Genomic DNA, 23,127 nt, shown 5'->3' on the forward strand with positions numbered 1-23,127 from the left:
TTCATTCATTCAGCCCTATTATTCCTGCAATAATCTCATTTTCTTTGGGCATAACTTGTTCTTCCCAGTTTAACCTAATTTCAATGGAAAATGCTGTGCCAAATGTAGTAGTGGTATTACAGTTTCACAGTTCAAAGGCAGCAAGTGTAATGATGCTGGCACAGTAAGTGGAGGTAGGTAGCAATCCAAAGTATTTTAAAGGGTCAATCAAGATTTTTTAGTTAGTGATAAGATTTAAAGATAGGCAGATAGGCTTTATCTATATGGCACAGGGAACAAACAGGCAATGGGAAAAGGATACATCAGAGCACCTGCAATGGGCAGTATCAGAGAATAGTCAAAACACGAGTCCCCTCCCTACTCCATGTAAACCGATTCTATTTAGTGTTACAGTAATGGGACAATTATAGCACCTAATGTAGCATGCAAATTACCTGCTGAGGTTTTATTCAGATACACAGTTTCTTTTTATCAGTTTGCATATCTCGAAAGAGCCTATTCTCTTAGTGTCAGCATGATTTATACATGTGTACCTAGCTCCATTGCAAGGATAACCCACAAGGCAAAGTAAGACTGTTTTCCCCAACAATCTTCAACACTTAAGCCAGGCAGTCACTCCTTTTAAGATTACAGGCAATTGTATTGCTGCTAGATATTTATGCATGTTAAGACAGCCTCAGGAACAAATAGTTCCATATCCTTTCCTCTCCTCCCACCTCTTCTTTAATGACCTGACACAGCCAAAACACAATTATTCCAGAAGAGCTCTGCTGAAGAACAAGGAGCAGCTATAATAAATGATGAAGACAGTGAAATCAGAGGTAGATTCCTAGTTATACAACGGTGATAAAATACATCATTTTTAAGTTTATGATGTATCATTAAGCAATTGGAGAAAAAAAATACTTTTGGAAAATAAGCATGAAGGTTTTATTTGGAAGCAAGAGGGACAAGTCTACTTCCAGATAAAGTATGAATGCTTTGGCTGATGCAAATAGCCAACTTTAAAAAATGGTGAAATATCTGCACCAAACCAAACAGAAGAAATAAAAATCTTCCTCCAAGTGCTGCTGAGATGACAATGGTCATTGGTCAATTACCTTAAAGTAGTCATAATAGTTTCTATTAGCAAAAGACATTCTTATTGATTTTACAGGTTTGGATCAAGCCCCAGATCACCCAAAGGCCTTAATTTAGCTTTTGTAGACTTACTCTCCAAGAAACTAACATGACTCCAACTCAAACAAGAACCCTTCAAACACAGTGTGACTCCATGGATATTTACATACTTCTATAACAAAAGTTCACCTTCCTTATAACCTGTGACTCAGAGCTCTCTTCGGATTCAGGAAAGGTTACAGTAAATTCCCTGTAAAATCACTATTGTTCGTGATATGCAAACGATTTGGCAATAGGTCTTTTCTGTTGTCAAATCACACTCATTTTAGTCTCTGTAGATTTGCAAACGTGAGCTGCCCACACTTTAGGTATAGACGTCAATTTGTAGATATGGCTTCTTCAAACACTTATTGAGTAATTTTGACGCAAAGTACTCAAATGACTGTACTACCACGTTGGTCTGTGGGAAAGACGACAGGATGAGCACGTGTATTTTTACAATGTGAGTTGTCTATGATGTGATGAAGATGTTGAATAAAACCAATAATTATTACAGCAATTAAAATATAAAACTTGAGTCAGCATTTTGATGCAGTTCCAGACTCCCTCCCTAAACTGCTTTATAATTTTGGGCAAGTAACTTAGCCCGATTCTGCAAATACTTTTACTTATGCTAAGTGCCACAAAGAACTGTATACAGGATAAGGTAGCTTTATTTGCTTTAATTACCAAAACTGGGGGCTTAAACTGTTTCTCTGACCATACACACTGCTATGATCAACAGAATTATTCTGTTGTACCCTAGTGAGGTGTTGCAATACAGCGAGTTTAAGAGAGCACTGTTCTAGGAGTATTAAGCACTTCCCAAGAAATGCAACCAGTGCCCAATGGGAGAACAAGGAAGGCAGAAAGACTGGGATTCCTACTTAGAGTAATTTCTCCCAAGTACTTTGCCTGTTGCTCTCTTAGCCTCAATCTCTAAGCTGTAAATACTCAGTGAAATAAATTCGTTTTCCTACTGGCTCCTGAACTTCTATTACGGTAGAAGTGAGATGGCTCAGCAGGGAGACACACCTGAGGAGGGATGAAAAATAAAAAGAGAATGAGCAGAGCTCCGGACCAGTGAGTTTCCCTGCCTGCCGAGGGCCGGGCCCTGTGATACGGCCCCTTGCCAGACGCCAGTAGGATCGACTCTCTGCCTATTGTGCATTCCCAGTGGGAGCCGCGCTCCGTGCTCCCCGCCGGAGGCTTCCGAGCAGGCGTGCGGAGGAGGCAGAGCCGACTCAGAGGCTTCAGGCGTCGGGGGAGCCGACACGCTGGAGGCGGATTTCCCCCTGGAACCTGCGCTGACGGCAGCCCCAGCACGGCCGCGACCGCCGGGGCGCTCCCGCCGAAGGGGCTGCCCAGGGTTCCCGCGGGCGCGGCGCGGACACACGGCGCTCCTCAGCCGCTACTGCGGGCAGGATGAGCCAACTCCGGCCGAAACAGCTCCCTCCCCCGCGCTGCAGCCCTGCTGAGGCGCCAGCCACGTTCCCGCATCGCCCCCACCTGAGGCGCCGGGGGGCAGGGAAGGGGGAGAGAAGGAGGGAGGGAAGGCGGCGCTGCCACCCCCGCCTCGCTGAGGCGCCGCCACCGCCCCCTCCCACCTGCCCGCGCCCTCCGAACGCCACCGCCCCGCCCCGCCGCGCTCGAGGCCGCAGCTCGGCCGCTCATTGGCCGCCGGGCCCGTCAATCACCGCCGCTCGCGCAGGGCCGGCGGAGGGCGGGGCCGCGCGGCGCTGTCAGCGGCGCGCGGGGAGGGAGCGGCGCTGGGGCACAGGCGGGGGGCGGTGGCGGCGTGAGGAGCTGCCGGGCTGTTGGTCCGCTCCAAGCTCTGCTCGGCTTTTTCTTTTTTTTTTTTTTTTTTTTATGAAGAACTACATTAATCCACAATAAAACCAAAATGGCAATAAGATTTATGTGTAATATTTTTTTTTTTTTTTTTTTTTTTTCCCCCCTGCCCCCGAGCATCTTTACACAGCCGCTCGCTCACCGCAGTTCTGCGGAGGTACACTCATCGGTAGCTGCACACCTAGCACGGGCTGCTCGGTCTCTTTCCCCGCAGAGCCCGAGCGCCCGGTCCAGCGGAGCGCGGCCAGACCCCCGCGGCCAGGGGCTCCCTCAGCCACCGCGCTCTGCCTCGCCCGCCCCTGCAGCGCCATGGATCACCAGCCCAAGTTCTTCGAGAACCTCTCGGGCACCGGGAAGGCCATCGGGGTGCTGACCAGCGGCGGCGATGCCCAAGGTAGCGGCTCACACCGTTCGCTCCGGGAGCAGGGGGAGGATGAGGGGAAGGAGAACGCGGGGGAGCTGCGGGCATGGCGGGGAGTGGGGCAGTGGAAGGAGAGGATGAGGAGCCCCTCGGGGGTGGTGCGAGGGGGACAGGAAGGAAGGAAGGGCCTCCCCGGCTGGCAGGACGCCCATGCGGGAGGCCGGGGGTGCCGTCGCAGCGTGGGCTGCCCCGGGGCTGGCGGCGGGAACCCACAGTGCAGCACATGGAGTGGAGAGAGGGCTCCGGGAGTGCGCCACGCGGGATTGCCGTGCTTCTCGGCTTCCTCTTACCCTGCTGGCCTTCGAGCCGGCTCTCCTACTAAGAGCATTTAAAAGATAAATAATTCTTCTGTGCGGCCTGGGCGCCTGAGCTGCAAACATCCCCTCAACCATTCCTCCTCCCTCGCTGTCTCGTCACGTTTCCTCTCAGCCAGCCTAGGCAGGGGAGAGGGTAGAAACACTGCAGTAACTTTTACCACCAAGATGTCTCGTCCCCTCGGGAGGTGGTGGGGAGAGGAGGGTGAGGAGGGATGGCTGATGCGAGCGGGGGAGGAGGAGGTCGTGCCGCTCTGCACGGCGGGTGGGAGGGAGGCTGCGCTGCTGGGGCTCTGCCAGCCCTCGCCTCATCTGCTTTTCGCTTCCTTCTGGCACCAGGAACACGTCTATGTGCCTACCCGTGGTTTAGAACGCTCAGATGGCAGTTTACTCTTCCCCTCTTAGGAGTATGTAAGGAGTCTCACCTCCTTAAATCTCTTCAGCGTAGAAGGAGTCGTAGCTACTACAGGACAGGGCGAACAAAAGACCTACAGACATTGAGAGGGAAGGGGAAGAAAACAGGCTTCATCGCAATATACCTAGTCAAAAATTTAGGTTTTTCTACACTTTCGTTTCCCCTTTTCTACCAGAAAACCTCCTTAATAGTTCGAAGTTTCAGTTAATTAAAGTTTCAAACGGGAAATGCGCCGTGCGATTCCAGAGGACTCTTGCTCTGCGTGTGCCAGGAGAATTGTTCAGTGATGATTGTTTTTAGCTCCTTCCCTTAAATTACGGTTATTTTACTTTTTTTTCCCCCGGGAGTATCTCGAAACTACTTTCTCTTAAGAGAAAAAGCGGCACTCATTCGCATTTGTGAAGAGAATGGTGGGTGGAGGTCTCCTTTCTGCTTGGGCTCGGTGGTTTAGTGACCAGTCTCTCGCCAGCTTTTACACGAGGTGTCGGGACCAGCCCGCAGCCCCGGCCAGGGAATCCTGCTCGGCTGCCCCGGCGGCAGCAGCAGCCTCTCCTCTCGTCTGCTCTCCTTTTCCCCTCGCTCCACGGTGCGTCCATGTGGCGGTAGCTCGCATGGACCAGTGTCTCCGCGCTCCCTCCCACCGCCGGTGTGTACGTGATCCGCTGCGAGTCGCTGCAGATTCCGCCTCTTTGCGTCATCTGGGCTGGGAGAAGCATCCTCCCTCCCCCTGCCCGCAGAATAACGGGGAGCCCCCGGGTTTACCTGGGATTATCCGAAACTCTAATCGGGATGAAAGGGATTTGGTGCCATCGGAGAGGAGAACGTTGCAGTTCTGGAGGAAAAGCAAATTGATGCGTTTAAAAGGCTTCTTTTTTGCCCCTGGGTGGGGTTACACTTGTTCAAGTTTTATGCACGGTTTGCTCTCAGTGACATCAATTCCGCTGCTAAATGATTCTAGGAGGGACTGGGAATCGGGGCATCTCTGTCTTAATGATCTGGTCACCAAATCGCCATTTTAATTTAAAAGTGTGGCAGGGCACTGCCTCAAGCAGCAGTAGCATGTTCAGCAAGAGGCTGAGCCCTTCAACTTGCTTCCGCGTGGCTGGAGATTATATAATGCAGCAGCAGATGCATCTCCTTTTATAAAGTATTAATCTGCACTTGCCACTATGTGAATTAAGGCATTTAACGGACTCACACAATCCACATCTAGACTTTATTATCTGGCAGATTGCCACTGAAACATATTTACAGGGAGAGTTCCAAAGTAACAGGCTGTGAAAGTTGCTGTCTGAGGAGTGGGGTTGTCACAAAGACCAAACAAAGTACACTGGGTGCCTTCCAAGCTGGTTTGTCGGCAGCATTGTTGTCCTAACTTAGAAGAACAAGGAAATAAAAACCCTAACATTTTAGAACTTGATAATTTCTGCTGAATCACACAGCACAGTTGAGGTCCATAACCCTGTGTAACCTACCTATCTTGGTAGCAGCATAGATGTGTAAAATATGCAATCTCAAGTCAGTTTGCAGACTAGATTAGGAGTTAAACAAGGGACAGAATGAGTCATGCCCTGTCAAGGTCATTTGTCGTCTGTAGGACAGAGTGTAAACCCGTGAGAGAGGTGAAGTCTTGAAGTATAACACAGAAGGAAATATGCTGCTGTTACTGATGTTTGAAAATAGTATGTTCAAGCAAAATGTAGGTGAAGCAAAGCTACTAACTCTGAAGTAGGCAAAAAAGTTTTAATATTAAAAACGAGTTCCAGTCTCCTGTTTTGTTTTGGATTTGTTAGACACTAGAAATCAGAGTATCTATAATCCAAACTAAACTCACAAACAGTTGAGTGGAAAAAACACCCATTATTGTTGCAGTAAACACATAATCTTCATATCAATAGGTGCCATGATTTAGATTGGGCTGTAAATCTTAGTGCAGATTAAAATATACATGAAATTATTTTAAAATAGAAGTTACTGCCTTTGCTGTTATTGTACTTCTTAATAATTTAGAAGTAGCATTATGTAAATTACACAAGCCATTCTGTTTGTAGGGCTTGATAAGTTTTCAATTACTTCCCCCCATTTGTGCTATTTTCTCGAAAGTTTTTTTTTTTTCCTTTTTCTACCTGTAGAATATTAAAGACGATAGAATGTATATGTGTTATACCAGGACTCTTATGGTTTAGTCATTATTCTTTTGTTTGGTGGAGTTAATTTATCAGTGCAAAAAGATTGGTATTTTGTACACCTAATGTGTATAAGTACTAAACTTGATAGTCCATCACTTTAGCTTGCCAGCTGTTAAATTGTGAACTAAAATACTTCCCACCATAATCATGAGTGCCTCGAGAGGCAAAAGAAGTTTTGACAATTGATTCTCTATAAATATTGGGTTGGTTTTCTGGACTATTTCTAAATTGTAGTGGTTGCAGCTCAGAAAAGTAGTTTAGTAGATGGGTTTTAAGTCACGCTTTTGTTTTCCCTTTGTGGGATTTTCTGGCCATGGTCTGCTTCAGGTCATGAAGTACACTGCTTGTACTTCATGTGGGTTACCAGTGGCTGCCACAGACAATTTTGGCCACCGTAGGTCACTTATGTTCCTCCAAACAGGTGCTTATTCTGGGACTGTGGTAGGTACATCTTCACAACAGGAAGAGTCATCCGGGAGCTGCTGGATGAAGGTGATTGTGCACTGCTGGGGAAGGATGTGTGTGTGGCTGCTGAGCTGCTGCCCAGTTTACTGGCTCTGGATTATTGTCTTTGAATATGACCATGTTATTTTTGAGATAGGCTCAAAAGATTCAGTGTTGTGGAAGACAGCATAAGTGAGGGACATAATGGTCGGGAATATCATAGCCCATCCTGCTGAAGTAACGTTTGAGGCATTACAGGGTTCCCAACATTTCAAGGCATATTTAGTATAGTGGTGTAGGTGTATCGCTCTTGTCCTGGTAACTTAGATTGGAAGAAGAAATCTTGCCGCTGAAAAAATAAAAAAGCTCAACTCACTCAACAAATACTGGGTTTAGTTTAAAAAGAACTCTATAGCCTCTTGGATTCTGGACTTTTGGAGTACCGTAGACCATGACTGTGGAAGCAAAGACCTACATATTTCTGCTCTTGAAGCATTATAGGCTTCTGAGGAACATGATGAGACATATTTAACGTGGTAGCACAGATGTACTGATCTTATCCCGGTGGCAAAATGTCTTTTTTCATCATAGGCCACTGAACTAGTACAATAAAATAAATAAGTTTTTGGGTTTTTAAAGGCAGAAACAAACAAACCCAAACAAACAACCCACACTCCTCTTATGTTGCCCAAATTACAGAGTTTTATTTATTAACACTTAGGTGATTTGAACATATTCACAAGGAATTTTTGAATTCTGGCCCCCCCAAAGGCACCCAGCTAAGAATAGTGCATACATATAGACATATATATGAAATCCATTTGTATGTGTCCATAGATACAATATTATAAATAGTATTTGGGTGTAAAATTAGAAATGTAGTTATTAATGAATGAGTGTAACTATTTCAATGTATTTAATATTTCTGAGGAACTGCTACTATAATTAGTGGATTCTGTGATTGAAACTGGTCTCTTAAGATTTTTATTTTAGTTTTTAAGAAGGAAATAAATATGTGTTGTCTAGATGTTTTGCTGTTGTATATGTTTGTGCAGTAGAATGTTCTGATCTAATACAGCGTTACTGTTCAGAAAAATTGTATAGTATTTTCTTCAGGTATCTAGAATAATTGCTGTGATTATATGCAATAAAATCTGTGATGTCATGTCATTATATGCAATAAAATCTGTGATGTAATTAAAAGTAAATAGAACAAACCCAAATTGTTTTCTTCAAGCTTTGTTCAGTTCTTGTACTTGACTGCTTTTCTTTTGATGATTATAGGCTCTTACATGCTTACTGACATAGCCATTTACATATTTGAATAAAGCCTTTTTTTTTTGATAATGTTTAGACATTTTCCTTGGTGTTTTTTGCTATATGGTCTTGTAAGTCTGAATCTTTATTCAGGGTGCTGAATAAACATATGTGCTAAGTCATTAAGCCTGTGTTAAAGCCAATGTTTATCTTTAATATTGGTGGTACTTAAGTGTTTCTTGATGCTTGTCCAAGATGCATAGTTTTGATTTTTCTTTTGTATGGTTTGTATTACAGTTATTTATTTAAAGTCATGTCTAGCTGACTAAAGTGGGGCAAGCTGGGCTTAAACACAAAACAGTGCAGAACCTCCTCTGTTGTAGTGGTGCATATGTACCTGGAGCAGGATGTAGGCACAGGAGAGGAATGCTCTTTTGGAGGCAGAGATAATTTAAGGACTTCTGCAGTACTGTTTGTAACCCTGCTATGAAAACTAACTCTTCTTTTTCTTTTAAAGACAATTGAATAGGCAATATCAAAGACAGTAAATTATCAATTTTTAAGTTATTCAGATGTTATGTAAAACCCTGTAAGTAGTTACAGTTTACTTAATCTTTGCTGAGTCCAAAAGAGCAAAATGAATCTTTTCCTCTTTCCAAGGCTTCAATGCACAAACAAGTGGTAATTCAGAAAGATTTTAAATAATTCTTATGTTATAAAAAAACCATACTGGTTTTACTCGTGGCTTTCTTTTGAAGCTGCTATTCTAATCCTGTATGTTTATCAGGGTGCATTTATTATTCAGGACTAAATCCATGGTTAACTCAGTAAATCTCTTTTTGAGTAATAAACATACAATTACATTTCATAGTTATTATGGTAATTCATAAATACTGTTGTAAGACTCCACAAATAATCAAATATGGCAACATTTTATTAGACAAGTTCTGCAGAGGCTTTATGAAATTTTGTGTATTTGCAGACTTGAATTACTGCAACCAGTGTATTTAGATTTAGGCAGCCAAACTGTAGCAAGCTAAAGCTTCAATGTGTTAACTGTATTTTGTAGGTATCAAATTATGACATGCTTTAGTCTTCAGCCATTCTGAAATCTAAGCCACTTGCTTAGGAGCCTACCAGGAGACACCCATGTCCTTTTTCTGTGTAAGGAGATAAAATACACATCACCAAATAATAATAAAATGTATGTTGTATAAACTTAAAATGTTACAGTGGTGGTACTGGGAAGATGCTTTCTGTCAGTAATCTGTGGGGCTTTTTTTTCCTGGGCTTTTTCCCTTTCTTGCAGCAGGTAAATTGTGAATTTTACCCATTTTTCATTCAAGAAACATGGAAACTGGAAGGTATTCACTAAGAAAGTATGTGGCTGTATTATGAATATATATGTAGCAAATATGTATAGGTACATATATAAAAATATATAAAATATATATATATATAAACCCTCCATAAACAAACCAAACCAAACAACAGCAACCCTCCTCCAAAAAAACCCCAAAAAGCCAAACTCCAAAAAAATTTCCCTGCCAAGCAATGACAACAAAAAAGCCTCCCACACAACATGTGCACTAATAGAAGCAAGCTGTGGCTTTGGTGAAAGGAGTACTTTGTGCTGACGTCTTCCCTGTTTGTGGAAAATGGCAGTGCTGTGGTGGACTGTCGGTTTGGTCAAGTTAAAGGTCTTTGTCTCCATTTTTCAGGGGACATGGTGTGTGAAGGGGGTGGGGGTATTAATTTTGTTATGAAAACTGTTTCCCTGAGGAGATAACTTTGCCCTGTGTAGTGGGTCTGTTTCATCTGAGATTTAGCATGCTAACTTTCTTTTCAGTACAGGCTGTCAGATGAGATTCTCTGCTTTTCTTTGGCATCATCCAGTTCTTCGTCTAAAGCTGTGCTTTTAGCTGTCTTGGCATTTGAGAACTTTTTCCAGCTCTGCCCCAAGGCTGACTCTGGCTGAAAGAATTCTTGCTGCTATTTCCTAATACAGAATTGATTTAAAAACACTGTTACTTGTAGCTCTTATCTTAAGTTGAAGTGACATTACAGAAACAGCAAAAGCAACTTTTTGATTTTGGCAAAGTTAATGTTTTTAGTTTCACATTGGTTACCTTCAGGGACTTCCCCGTGTGTTCTTAAGGAATTAATCTTAGAGAAAACCTCAGCCTCATTCTTTATTTAGACAGGCTGACTATTACAGCTCAGTATTTTTTCTGCTAATGGTAGATACTATAGGATACTTTGTGGCTTGCTGTGTTGTGGGTTTATATATTCTAGTTACCAGCTTTTTTATTTCCAGAGAAGTGAACATTTAAGGTCTATATGAAACATCAGAGCTGACCTGCTGCTTTGCTATTTTGTTATATTTAGTGCATCAGATTTGGAGAATTGGTGCCCAGTGCTTTGGATTGTCATGTGTCTTGAATCCCTTTTCAACTGATGTGCCAAGGCTGTTTCTTTGTGTTTTCATGCTTTGCATAATCTCTTGTGTCTGTTATAGTTTTATGGAAGCGATTAGTTTATTACTTTTCAAACGTTCCTGAATAATGGGTAGGGTAATGCAGTATCTGAAGGGATGAGTTATAACAGAAATTCATTTCACCCATGCAGGGACACCAGTGGAACTTCCAGTGTTGCTCCTGAGGTTAAGTGTTTGACTATGGGACTTTAATAGAAGATTTACAGGAGTAGAATTGTCAGATGTCTGTGAGCAGGGAATTACAACTTCAGCTTGCAATTCTGGAAGCAAAGTAGCATTTAGACACTTTCTATCAAATGAGTCTATGTTGCATTTTTTATGTTAATTTACTGCTATTTCTGTCTTTTTAAATGAGCATCTGTCCAGGTCAACTTTGACTCCGTTCCCAGCAAAATATTGTATGTATATAACACCTGTGTTACTTTGGAAATCTCAGAAAAAAGAACTGTTACAGTATAATTTCTCATTTCAAGAAGCTAAGTTTTAACTAGCTGAATGTTTTGCATTTCAGATAGAAAACTAATCATTATTGTGAAATTACTTTGCCTTCTTATTTAGTAGCTGTTACTTTTACAATGCTGTTTTACAGTCAGCAGCAATTTAATCTCTGATTAACACACATACTGGCATCCACATAATTATTGTAACAAAGACTAGATCTGAACCCTTGGTGCTCATGGGCTGATTGCACTGTCATTAGGCAGATTTCTGTTTTAATAGATGCTGGTCATTTTCTCTAGGAAGGAATTAATGTTGCCTTTATTTTTAAGACAATATTTGTAGCATACAGAAGATATTGGATGACCTCTAACAATGTTTTTGCTTTTTCTTCCCAGGTATGAATGCTGCTGTGCGCGCAGTAGTACGCATGGGAATCTATGTAAAAGCCAAAGTCTATTTTGTGTATGAGGTTAGTTTTTGTTTTATTCAGTCTGTACTTTGTCCTCTGACTGCACTTGAGTTTTTGTGGAAACGTCATGGAGATTAGTATAAATTAAAAAAATCTCGATGCCATTCCCTTTCATCATATGTTTTATTTAGTATTTTTTGGTTTTGTGGAAATTTACTTTTCACAAGGTGTTCTGAAAATATGTGATTTAAAAGTAATTTTTTAAATGTATGGAATTCTTTATGTGCTACCAGAAGCTTGAAAATACTGAGAAAACCAGAGATGGTTGTCACCCAGCAGTGAGCTGTGTATCTGTGCACTTGTTAGATGTTTGACCCCATTTATTGTACTTTATAAATACTTCCCTAAACCCGTTTGAACTACTGATTTTTAACCTTTGCCTTTCCCCAGTCTATTTTCCCAGTGTATGATAAGGATGTGTCATTATCCTCATTTCACAGACTGTACAACTTGCTTTTGATCAAGAGTACTGTCAGGCTGATGCCATCTGTCCTGGCTAATAGGTGGAAAGTTGTTACTAAAAAAAGTCAACCAACAATAAACCAACCAAACGAAAAAACCCATCAAAAACCTGACCATTAGTGGTGTCTCCAGACATCAGAATTTTTTGGTTGAAGCTTGTGACTATGTGTGTGTAAAGATTGTTACTTCTGTAAAAATTATGTGATACGAAAAAATCATGAGACAAGTTTAATGTAAATATGTAGGTAATACTTATGTGTATGTTTTACTGGAAGACTGTGTTAGAGTTCTGTATAAAGGATGCTTTCAGTTTTTATATAATTTGCTGTAAATATATTTAGTAAGAAGTCATTCTGTTCCCACTGGAATTTCTGTACAAATCCTTAGTAGTTTGAGATTATTACAAGTCATAATAAAAAGTTGATATGGGGGAAAACTTGATAGACAATATTCCCAGTAAACTGTAATTTTAATGTTTAATATAAAAATAAGGAGTACTAGAATTCATAGAAGTGCTAGGAAAATACTTTGGGTTTAGTTTTGTGCATGCCAGATATACAATTTATCTTTTAAAAGTAGCTACTTACCCATTTTTTTCCATGTCTGCTTATTCCTATGGCTCATTTACTAATGAGATGCAAAGTATATTGAAATGCAAATAAGCAGAGGACTGTGCTCCAAAATTCTTTTGTACTACAGTGCTACACTAAGTTGCTCTGAACATTTAGTGTGTGCTAATTACATGGCCAATCTCTGGAATTCCCTCAGTGTTCAGCTGTTTTGCATCTGAAGTGGGTCAGATACTTGTCTGGAAGTAAGGAGGGGTTTTTGGCCATCTTTAGGCCAGAACTTGGATTTTAATTTATTTTAAATTATGTTTGACTCAAGAATTACCACCTCTTTTCAACTTTTAAATATTTTTTTGTGTCACAGAGTGTATTCAATGATAAATTTCTAGAGAAATTTGAATATTTGTTTTTTCTGAACTTAGCAAAATAGTTATGTTCCTCTCTGAAGTGTTAGAGCTTGCCAGAGTGAAGTCACAGATATTTCTGAATGAAAAGCAATTGTAAAAATCAAGTCAGTGTTGGGAGTTTTGAGTTACCATTATATATTGTCATTCCATCTTCAATGTAACAGTGTGGTCTGGGACAAAAATGCACATTTCACTGTAAGTATGGGCTCTGAAAAAGATCTTTCCTTGTAGATTAGTCCATTCAGTTCTACATTTTGGGAAGTACCCAATGCTAAGCTTTATTCTTCTCTGACTTTGTGGTAATTGAAATATGAAGTCAGTTTTCTTTCACAATACATCCAAGTACTTCAGAGAAACACAGCTACAAGCTTGGAAATGAAACAGCTATTTAATTTCACACCTTTGAAATAGGAAACAGATGAAGGTGACAAGTGTAGTAGAAGGTAAAAATCTTAGGGTGAGACTTGTCACTAATGTTCCCTGTTATAAGCCTTTGAATGATGTATACAGAGATGTATTTTTGTGTATACTTGAAGTTATGTAATACTTTTGTTAAGGTGTTTCTTCTAAATTACAGTTTATCGAATGCAGATGAGTGTGTTAAGAAAGAGAATAGTATATTTTTGGCCTACATTTTGAGTACATATTTTAACTAAGCACACATAGGTCAGGGGAAAGTGATAGTTGTATTGAAGTTGCTCTGAAAAAGTGAAGGAAAACCTGAAGTGACAATATCCAAAAGGAGAAAAAAGTTTTCTTATTTGGATCCAGAAATTCAGTTAAAGGTCTCAGACTTTTCAAACTTACTTTGCTGTAGTCATCATATACTCTTTTTCTCCTGTAGCTGTGTCTGTCATAAGACCTTTTATTGCACTGTAAAACCAACTGTCTTCTACAGGTGTGGCCAAAACTAACTCCTTATTCTAAGTAAAACAGTAACTCTGTTTTCCTTCAGGTTCCTAATTCCATTTTGCTTCATTTTGTGATGAGACAGTACCAAGATAAATAAAAATTGATAATGATTTAGATATGTCATTTGGTAGCCTTTTTTAAGTTGGTTACATTGGAATTACGTATTGGAATTCATGGGCTATTTGGACATACTTCAATTCCCAAAAGGAAAAAAAAAATACCCAAACCAACTTATGTGAAAATTAAGACTATAAAATAATTTATATAAAAATATAATTTGTTATATACCATTTATATAATTAATATAAAACCCTGTAAATTTATAGCTATAAAATACAGTGAATTAAGGTGTTTTTTTTAAAAATCTTAATTAATTAAAATTAACACATTTCAAAATTTTGCTGTTAATTTGTGGAAGAAATGCTTACTCTATCCAGTTGCCATAGTTTCATGTGTTACACATATTATCATCTTAAAGTATTTAATTTTAGTATATAAACAGTCTGTAGTCACCCTTCTTGACTAGCATCACATTGTTTCTAAAATCTGCCCCAGTCTGAAGTAAAATTGGAATACTCATGGTTTAATTTCACTCATGCTATGAAAATCTAGGAGATGGAAGTATGTGTAGAGTTCCAGGCTGCTCTAGGAGGCTAGTTGACTTTTTTTTTTCACTAATCAAAAACTATTAAAGTCAGTTTGGGGGTTTTTTGTTGTTGTTTTTAATTGAGAATGGGAAGAAAAAGTGATACCTCTCATTTCTGGCAACTCATTTTAGAAACTGAGGTCTTAAATATTTTTACAAATAACTTGCCCTTTTTCCAGGATTGAAGCACATAGTTCCCACTGGATGCGTGCTCTTACTACTAAGCTATGGAGCTTTTAGATTCTTCATCTTGATTAAGAGTCTTTTTCTCCAGAGGCCAGCATTGGAAATGCAATGGTACGGCAGTCACGGATTTCTGTGAGGAAAACTTCATGTCTTTTATGTGGTGGTCTGTGCACTCAGTGACACTGCTATTTTACGTTGTCAAGCAGTAGCTTAAAAATCTCAGTAAGTAAACTCAAATAAAGCCCCAAATGTCTCACATGTAACATATCAGAAGGTGGCTTGTTGTTTTCAAAAGCTTTTGTCTTGAGAGTGTAGACTGGAAGCAAGGTTTGCTGTCCCTGCTACTCTCTCCAGGAGTTACAGTGTATGTATGTACCTGGTGAACATTTGACCCACAGAGATTTCCTCATGTTCATCTCTGAATGTTCGGATTTTGGGTAAAGGAAGGACAAAACATAAAATGGGGCACATCTTCAGATACTGCTTTCTGTACTTTTGACAGTTTATTTTTTCCATTCTTGCCCCCTAGTTTAGTATCTTAGTACCCAAGCTGCTATTTTTAGCATCTAGGTAAGGATTTATTTTTTTTTTAGTGTAAATTGACAGATTCCTACCCTCTTTTTGTTAAGGTCTGTATTCACATCTGCCAGTAACTTTCAGTAACCGTATAACTGTAACAGTGTTGAACTATTTCTTAACCTAATTCAAGTTAAATTCCACCTTTAAAATGGATTGTCCAGCCCCCATCATTGTTTAAATAACTAAAGTGATAAATGGAATCATGATCATTATTAATACTTTAATTATAATTAGTCATCTTTTTTTTTCTCTTTAGATTTTCTTGAAAGCTGTTTTAATTCTATAGGTTGTATCTGTTAATAGCATGGAAAACAACATGGAAATTCTAACTACATTGTTCAGAGGTAGCTTACAGATACTCCTCAGCAAACAACTGAATTAGGAAAAGCTCATATAACAGTTCAAATAGATCAGGATTCCAAAGGCTCCCCATCCTTACCTTGTAAAGGGAGGAATTGTTAATGCATCCCCAGTTCTCAGTTGTCTACACAGATATGGATTCCTGATCGAAATGCATTAATTCTTTCTACTTTAAATAGGCATGTTACAGGAATTGGTCATAGCTCCTCCTTAGCCTAGCTATAAGATGTTTCAAATCTTACAGACAGTTTTCAATAGTAGTTCACCCGTTGGCTTTTTTTCTATGTTTTAGATTCAGTAATATGTGAATTGAGGATTTTAATCCATGAGTCTCATGATATGCATTATGTATATGTTTACTCTATATTGCAGTTTCTGGGGTGGATGTCTTTTATTTTTCCTCTCAAGTTAGCTTGTGGTTCAGCTTACTAGAGTCAGTGTTACGAGCTGAGTTAAGGTACACCACCACACTACTCTTTCAGGATTTGTTGCTTATGGATCTTTGTGTTGTTGTAGTTGCCAATAGCAATACCAATTGGAACAGCTTTCACTCTATTAATGAATGATATAAGGAATGTTGGATTCTTTGCTTTTAAAAAAGGGAAACTAGCAAAGCTGTGATGAGTGAACTCTAGGAATTTATGAGCCTTCATCAAGCTCAGTGGGAGCCACTGTAATGTTTCTTCTCTGTGGTGACCAGTGACAGAACCCGAGGGAATGGCATGAAGTCGTGTCAGGGGAGGTTTAGGTTGGGTATTACAAAGAGCTTCTTCACCCAGAGGGTAGTTGGGTGCTGCAACAGGCTCCCCAGGGAAGCAGCCACAGCACTAAGCCTGACAGGGTTCAAGAAGCGTTTTAGCAATACCCTCAGGGACACGGTGTGAGTCTTGGTCCTGTGCAGGGCCAGGAATCAGACTCAATGATCCTAGTGAGTCCCTTCCAACTCCACATATTCCGTAATTCTTTCTGAAGATCTTTGCACTTTATCTGAGAAAGAATTTTTTTTTAAGTTGATGTGTAGATTAAGCGTTATTCCTTTTCCAACTTGCCCTAATTTTGAAGAAATTGTGTTGATAATGTCTTAGCTTCAAGTCACTATGTGTATACGTGAGCATCCAGGACAGTATGTCCTGTATGTAGGGACCTACAAGGAAGCTGGAGAAAGATGCTTCATCAAGAGCCATTGTGATAGAAAAAGGAGTAATACGTTCAAACTGAAAGTGGGGAAATTTAGGTTAGATATAGGAAGAAATTCTTTGCTGTGAGAGTGGTGAGCCACTGCCACAGGTTACCCAGAGAAACTGTGGATGCCTCATCCCTGGAAGTGTTCAAGGCCAGGTTGGATGGGCCCCTGAGCATTGTAACAAGATGATTTTTAAGGTCCCTTCCAACCCAAGCCATCCAATGTGTATGCATTAGATACATGTCAAAGTTATCTGGAGAGGGTACATAATACTGAAAAGGTCTGTTGGATTATAGAAATTAGAGACAAGTAGTTTTCCATCTGGATGTTTCCTTGCTCTTACTTGATCATCTTATATGTAAGTTAATCAGTCAAGTCTCACTGAGCAGTAACTTTTCTGCTTTCTGCTTGGAATCTGTACTAGAATCCTAGAAAGCTTAATTTGAGTAACTTGTACTTTTACTATGCCCAGGTTATCTTTATATTTTTATCCTCTCCTGATAGTAAGGACTCAAAGTTTGACATAGTATTCATGTAACGTATATGGCTTTTTAAGCCTCTGTAGGCTTAGTACATTTCACTGCTTACTGAATAAAATCTGCATGTACTCTGAATCATGCCAAAGTAAATGTCTCTAATTTATGTCAGCTTTGCTGTCTTCTGAACTCCCTTCTTTTTCTAGTTCTACCTGATTTTTTTTTGAGAACCCTAAAGCTAAATATGTACAGTTTTGCAAAAACTGCATATAAAAAATGGTAACTAGTTGTTCCTTTGCATGGGGAATATCTACGTGTAATCTAAAAGTGGAAACATAAACATTGTCATGGTTATTTTTGTTTAGTGTTTTTTTGTTTCTTTCTTTAACCTAGAGTATTTTTCCCCTTGGATTTAAATAAATGTTAGAAGCTGAATGGTAATTTCAGTTTTATTCTGGTGTCTCTGTCAATTAGGATTTTCCAGGTTAGAACTTTGCTGTGTTTTCTTATTTTTTTTTTCTAAATCAGTGTTCACAATATCACCTAATGGAAAAGACTCTACAATTGTCATTCTGCTAGTATTTATGTAGACAGGTATGACAAAACCCTTCAGCTGCACACTGGATAGGTTTTCTTCTTTCTAATACATGTAGTTCTTTCCATAGTACAGCATGCAGTGGTTTCTGAAGACCATTTAAGTTAAGATATTAAGAATTTCTTAAATGTATCACTAAAAATTGTAATTTCTTCTATTAAATTTCTTTATTTATTAGGGAACTGCCTCAAAAAAAAAGATTATGTGACTTGATTTCTTTTATGAAAAAATTTTGGTTATTACTCTTTATTTTGTTTTGCTTATACCAACTTGGGGGGAAAAATATACAATGTGTTACAAAGGTAGATTCCTAAGATCACAACCTCAGGCTGAGGTTCTGTTTTTAAGAAACATATTTTATAATGTGTTTCAAAATTCTTTGTATTCTTTTTTTTTAAAAGTTACTATTTATTCCTAAGAAAGGAGTAACACATTGACATTCTAGTTTAATAGCTGTTTAATCTGTGTAAAGTATTACCTTATCTTCAAGTTGTCTTTGGAACTGGTCTTTTAGGAAGGGGGTTTGCTTTGCCTTTTTCCCCCATTAAAAAAAGCAGTGATACCTGCTTGAATGTTGTTTCATTTAAATTGAGTATTTTTTTTATTCAGTGTTTTTAATTACTTAAAGTTGCATTGAAATTCACAAGGTGAGTATTACTGCAGTGGAAATTTTATGCCATTTTTAAGTCAGATTTCTGAAATACTTCTCTTTCAGGGTTACCAGGGAATGGTTGATGGAGGTGATAATATTGTAGAAGTTTCATGGGAAAGCGTTTCAAGTATCCTGCAAGTGGTAAGTGTTAAGGGGTGGGAGTGGGACACAAACCCTCTTTATTTAAACAAAAGAATCAACATTTTAGACTGAGCCAGCCAGTGTAATTATGTATTTGAACTCTGTGATGACTTGAGTGGCCAGCACGTACCACTTTCAGTAGAGCCTGATTTCTACAGTATGGATGTCTGATACTCTGAAGATCTCGGTGTGGTCTTGTATTTGGTGCACAGAAATAATCTTGAAAACCTTTGTCCTAGATTTTCAACATCACATGTCATTAGCCTCCTAAAGCCATATTGAGAAGTCTATATTTAATAAAAAAGGCATTATAGGGCCAAAACATGAAACAACTGTGTTTTGTAAGGCAAATATTTTCTTACGAAACCCTGTTGGCTTTCTGTGTAAGTGGATTTGGAATTACAGTAATGGATGTAATTACAGTGCAGTTCTGCAGAGCTCAGGTAATACCAGTGACTTTGTACATTTTTATTACAACGTTTCTGCAGTGTGGCCTTTTGGATCTCCTCAGCTTTTGCTCAGCATGGTAATGTTGTTACCTCTTCCAGAGCAGGTGCTATGTTTGGCGAAGAGGCCTTACTGCTTGCCAGGCTTTCTGAAAACTACCTCCAGGTGAAGCGTGGGTTTCTTTGGAGCTTTCTGTAAAGCTAATAAACATAAAAGAGTTAGCAGAGACTTTTTTTTTTTTTTTTTAAACCAGTGCCCTGGAATACTGTGAGATATTTTGTACACTGTGTTGGGTTTTTTCCTTTTTTTTTTTTTCCCCATGTCTATCTTGCAGAATCTGTAAATATCAAGTTGAAAGGGACCCATAAGGGTCATTGAGTCCTAAATCTGAACAATATGACCAAGAGCATCTTCCAGGTGCATCTTATGGTTAAGAGAAAATTGAGTTACCCTGGCTGAGCCACACAGGAGTATAGGCAGGAGTAGGATTTAGGCATATCCTGTACATGTATATAGGATAGATGGTATAAAAAAAACATCTGAGCTTGATGGCTAGTAATTCAACAGACCAGCAGTGAAGCTGAGGATGTACCTTACAGAAAGTGTTTAGTTGTTTTGACTGGAAAGGTTTATCAGCCCAACATATATTTCTGTTTAATCAGAACAAGTAGTACATCGTTTCAAATATATAATTTCTTTTCCACTTAGACCTTTGTTTTTTCTAAGTTTGTAAATACCTAGTTTAGACGTGTTTTTTAGTCTTGATTTCTTTTTAAGAACATCTTCATTTTGTATACATCTAATTTTTTGTCTGGAGAAAGCTGAACTGCTTCTATTCCATTTTTTTTTCTCCCACTGGCAGCTGTGCAACATAGATGGCAAATTAGTGCCTAAGACTGGCTTGAAAGCTGAATCATATATTGATAGGGCAGATCATATCAGTTCAATGTCTGCAGATTTGAAGCTCAAATTTAGATTGGCATGACTGATTTATTATAAGTTAAAGTGAAGGAAATGTTTATGCAGAAGTGAGCTAACCATCTCCAGATTTGTTTACAGGAAAGAAAAAGTTTTTGCAGTCTTAATTGATATTACTTTTTAGTGTGACAATAAATAAGGCAAAAATTAAACTTCTTGAGTTTAATGAACAACATAAACACAGAAGATGTGTAAACAGTGTGTTTTCAGCAAGATGCCCAGGAATTTTGTGAAGTGACAGGGCACTTCAGTCATTAATAACTACCATTTCTGAAGGAAGTTCTTTAAATCATATTAATAAACTCAGCAGATAATTATAAATCAGAAAATTTAGCATTAGTCTGATCTATAAGGCATTAAAGGCAGTTCTTTCTGTAATTCAGTGGAATGATGATAAATGCTAATTTTGAATTTTAGGGATGTATTTTTTCTCTTACTGTAATATATTTCATGATATTGGGGGGAAAATGTCACACTAAGGCAAATTCATCTAAATACTTAACTACTTAGCATATTACTCTCACTAATGTCATTACATATAAGTAACAATTAGCCCATTTATTGTAATGCTACTGAAATTAATCCCAAATCATTTAACATTTTCCTTCTGGAGTAGCTGTTTATCAGTAATTTTTTAGTGTGTTTTTCATTTTTCCCCTGTGTATCTGTTCTCGAGAACATAAATTCCCGCAGGTTTGTTAATTCTTTGTTCACCATCACTTTTTACTCACTGTAAAATTAAAGATGGATGTTGTGCCACAACATTCATCGTTAATCCATCTTAAAAATCTACAGTAATATACTGGACTATGAACTGAAACTGCTGTACTTCCTTTTCCTAGGGAGGTACAGTTATTGGCAGTGCACGCTGCAAGTCCTTCCGTACACATGAGGGCCGCCTGCAGGCAGCCTACAACCTGGTGCAGAGGGGGATCACTAATCTCTGTGTGATCGGTGGGGACGGCAGCTTAACCGGCGCCAACCTGTTCCGGGAGGAGTGGAGTGGACTTCTGGAAGAACTGGCACAGAACGGTAAGTTTGCCTTTAAGACCCTTTAGGCTTCCAGTCCGACCTGCAGGGAAGTTATGCACCCTAAACTATAAATCCAGAAACTATATCCAGAGAGTACTTCCAAAGTTCAAAAGTCAAATACGTTCATTCTAGGAAACTGTAGGATTCTTCATAAAATAAGTTTTTGATTTCTGTACATCCTCTCATGCATGTCATAAAGGTTCGAAAAGGACAAATAAGTTACTGGGCAAGAGTCTGTGTGCCTTTTTTCCTCTATTATGAATCATTTTCAGGATCTGAGCTGTGAACCTTCTGCTTGAAAAGCCGTATGCCCTCATACCCAAACTGAGGTGGTAATTCCTTTCCTGCAACAAGCTACACGTTTGGCTGTTATAAAATTATAATGTCACTATTTTTTTAAGATCAGAACATTGTGTGGCTGTTGATGAAAGTACATCCAGCCCAGTGGTTGTCTTTGACATCATCTAAGAGAATGCATAGGGAAGAGTAAAAGAGTAAAATAATGCTGTGTTGATATTACATGTTATTCATAATATGTAAATACTCTGATAGGTTCCATCCATTTCAGCCTTCAGGACTTCCTGAACCAGATGCTATTAGCAGTCCTTAATGAATTTCTCTTCCATAAATGTATACAGTCTACTTGAAAGCATACAGAATTTTGCCAAAAGCATTGTGTTAGCAAGGAGTTCTACAGCTTCACTGAATAATGAAGATTGGGAAGAATCTTCTTCTGTTTATTTTGATCCTGCTGGCTTCTAGTATCATTTGATGTCCTGTAATTTTTGTATTAGAGCAAACAGTGAACGATCAATCCTCCCTCCTCTCTGCATGCACTTGAGATTTTACAGCTATCTTATTTTCCCTTCATCATCTCTTTTTCTAGATGGAAGAGTCCTAGTTTGCTTATTTGTTCCCTGTATGTAAGTTCTATACCTTTGATCATCTTTGTTGCCCTTCTCTGAACCTTTTCCAGTTCTACCATGTTTTGAGGTGTGGAGGACCACAACTGCACCCAGTATTCAAGATGAGGGCAAACCATGGATCTGCACAGTAGTATAATGATCTTTGTTTTGTTCTCTATTCTCTTCCTAATATTTTCTAATATTTTGATTTTTTTTTGACTGCTATTGAGCATTGAAGCTGATTTATTAATGAAAACAGCATTATTATATTATGCTGGAAATAGCATTATTTTGTTTGAAATGTTAGGGTACATTTTTCATGTGTCTTAGTTTACATTTATCTGTGATGAATTCCATCTGATACTTTACTGCACATTGTGTCTTGCTAGTCTTCTTCATTCCTTCTCAGACACTCCATACTTTTAGAACCCAAATAATTCAGTTTGATCAGTAAACTTTGGCACCTTGCTGCTCATTCCCTTTTCTAGGTTATTGCTGAGTGTGCTGAACAGTGCAGATCCCTGTAGAACTCCATTGGTTACCTTGCTCAGATACAAGAACTTGCATTTACCATGGCCCTCTCTCTCTTATTTTTTCCCCTCTGTTTCACGTTATTTACTCGATGAGAATACTTCTCTCTTATACGGTGACTATTTAGTTTCCTCAAAATCCTTTGGCAAAAGACCTTGTCAATGGCTTTTTGGAAATCTGAGTACAACGTATAAACCATATAGCCCTTATTCATGTATTAAGTCACCTTTGGAACTCTAGAAAAGGTTTGTAATGCATGGTATACATTCATAAAAAACATTTTGATGCTTCTTCACAATGCTGTGTTTATCTTCATGGACATTAGTTATATTTTTCATTATGGTTTCTACTGTTTTTCTCTAATATAGACATTAAACACACTGATACATAGTTTTTGAATCCTATATTAAAAATTTGGTATTATATTTACTACCATCCCATCCACAGATACTAAGGTAGTTTTAAGTGCTTAAGCAGCTAAGGTACTTCATCCTTGAGATCCTTTAGAACTCGTGGATGATGCAGCATTTTCACTGGTGTCTTGGGAGACACAGCTAAGACTTAGAAGCTTTTCTGTTCTGTTTGCTTATTAATAATGAAATCAAGAGCC

At 39.1% G+C, this 23,127-nt stretch overlaps 1 protein-coding gene across 5 annotated transcripts in view; it reads left to right on the forward strand.

Moving 5' to 3' along the window:
• The first annotated feature begins 2,942 nt into the window (after window positions 1-2,942).
• PFKP (phosphofructokinase, platelet) overlaps window positions 2,943-23,127 on the forward strand; it is a 45,016-nt gene continuing 24,831 nt past the window's right edge. Inside the window, exons 1-5 of one of the 5 annotated variants that reach the window (XM_017819374.1) lie at window positions 2,943-3,019; window positions 3,112-3,403; window positions 11,383-11,456; window positions 18,547-18,624; window positions 20,892-21,081. In XM_017819374.1, coding sequence (XP_017674863.1) covers window positions 3,319-3,403; window positions 11,383-11,456; window positions 18,547-18,624; window positions 20,892-21,081 — 427 coding nt within the window. In that variant the 5' untranslated portion in view covers window positions 2,943-3,019; window positions 3,112-3,318. Of the gene's footprint in view, window positions 3,020-3,097; window positions 3,404-11,382; window positions 11,457-18,546; window positions 18,625-20,891; window positions 21,082-23,127 lie in introns of those variants that run through there. The other 4 variants (XM_017819373.1, XM_017819371.1, XM_017819370.1 and 1 more) reach the window with 4 other exon arrangements.

The sequence above is a fragment of the Lepidothrix coronata genome, unplaced genomic scaffold (assembly GCF_001604755.1).
Source record: "Lepidothrix coronata isolate B3197 unplaced genomic scaffold, Lepidothrix_coronata-1.0 Scaffold74, whole genome shotgun sequence".
In the NCBI taxonomy this organism is placed as follows: domain Eukaryota; kingdom Metazoa; phylum Chordata; class Aves; order Passeriformes; family Pipridae; genus Lepidothrix; species Lepidothrix coronata.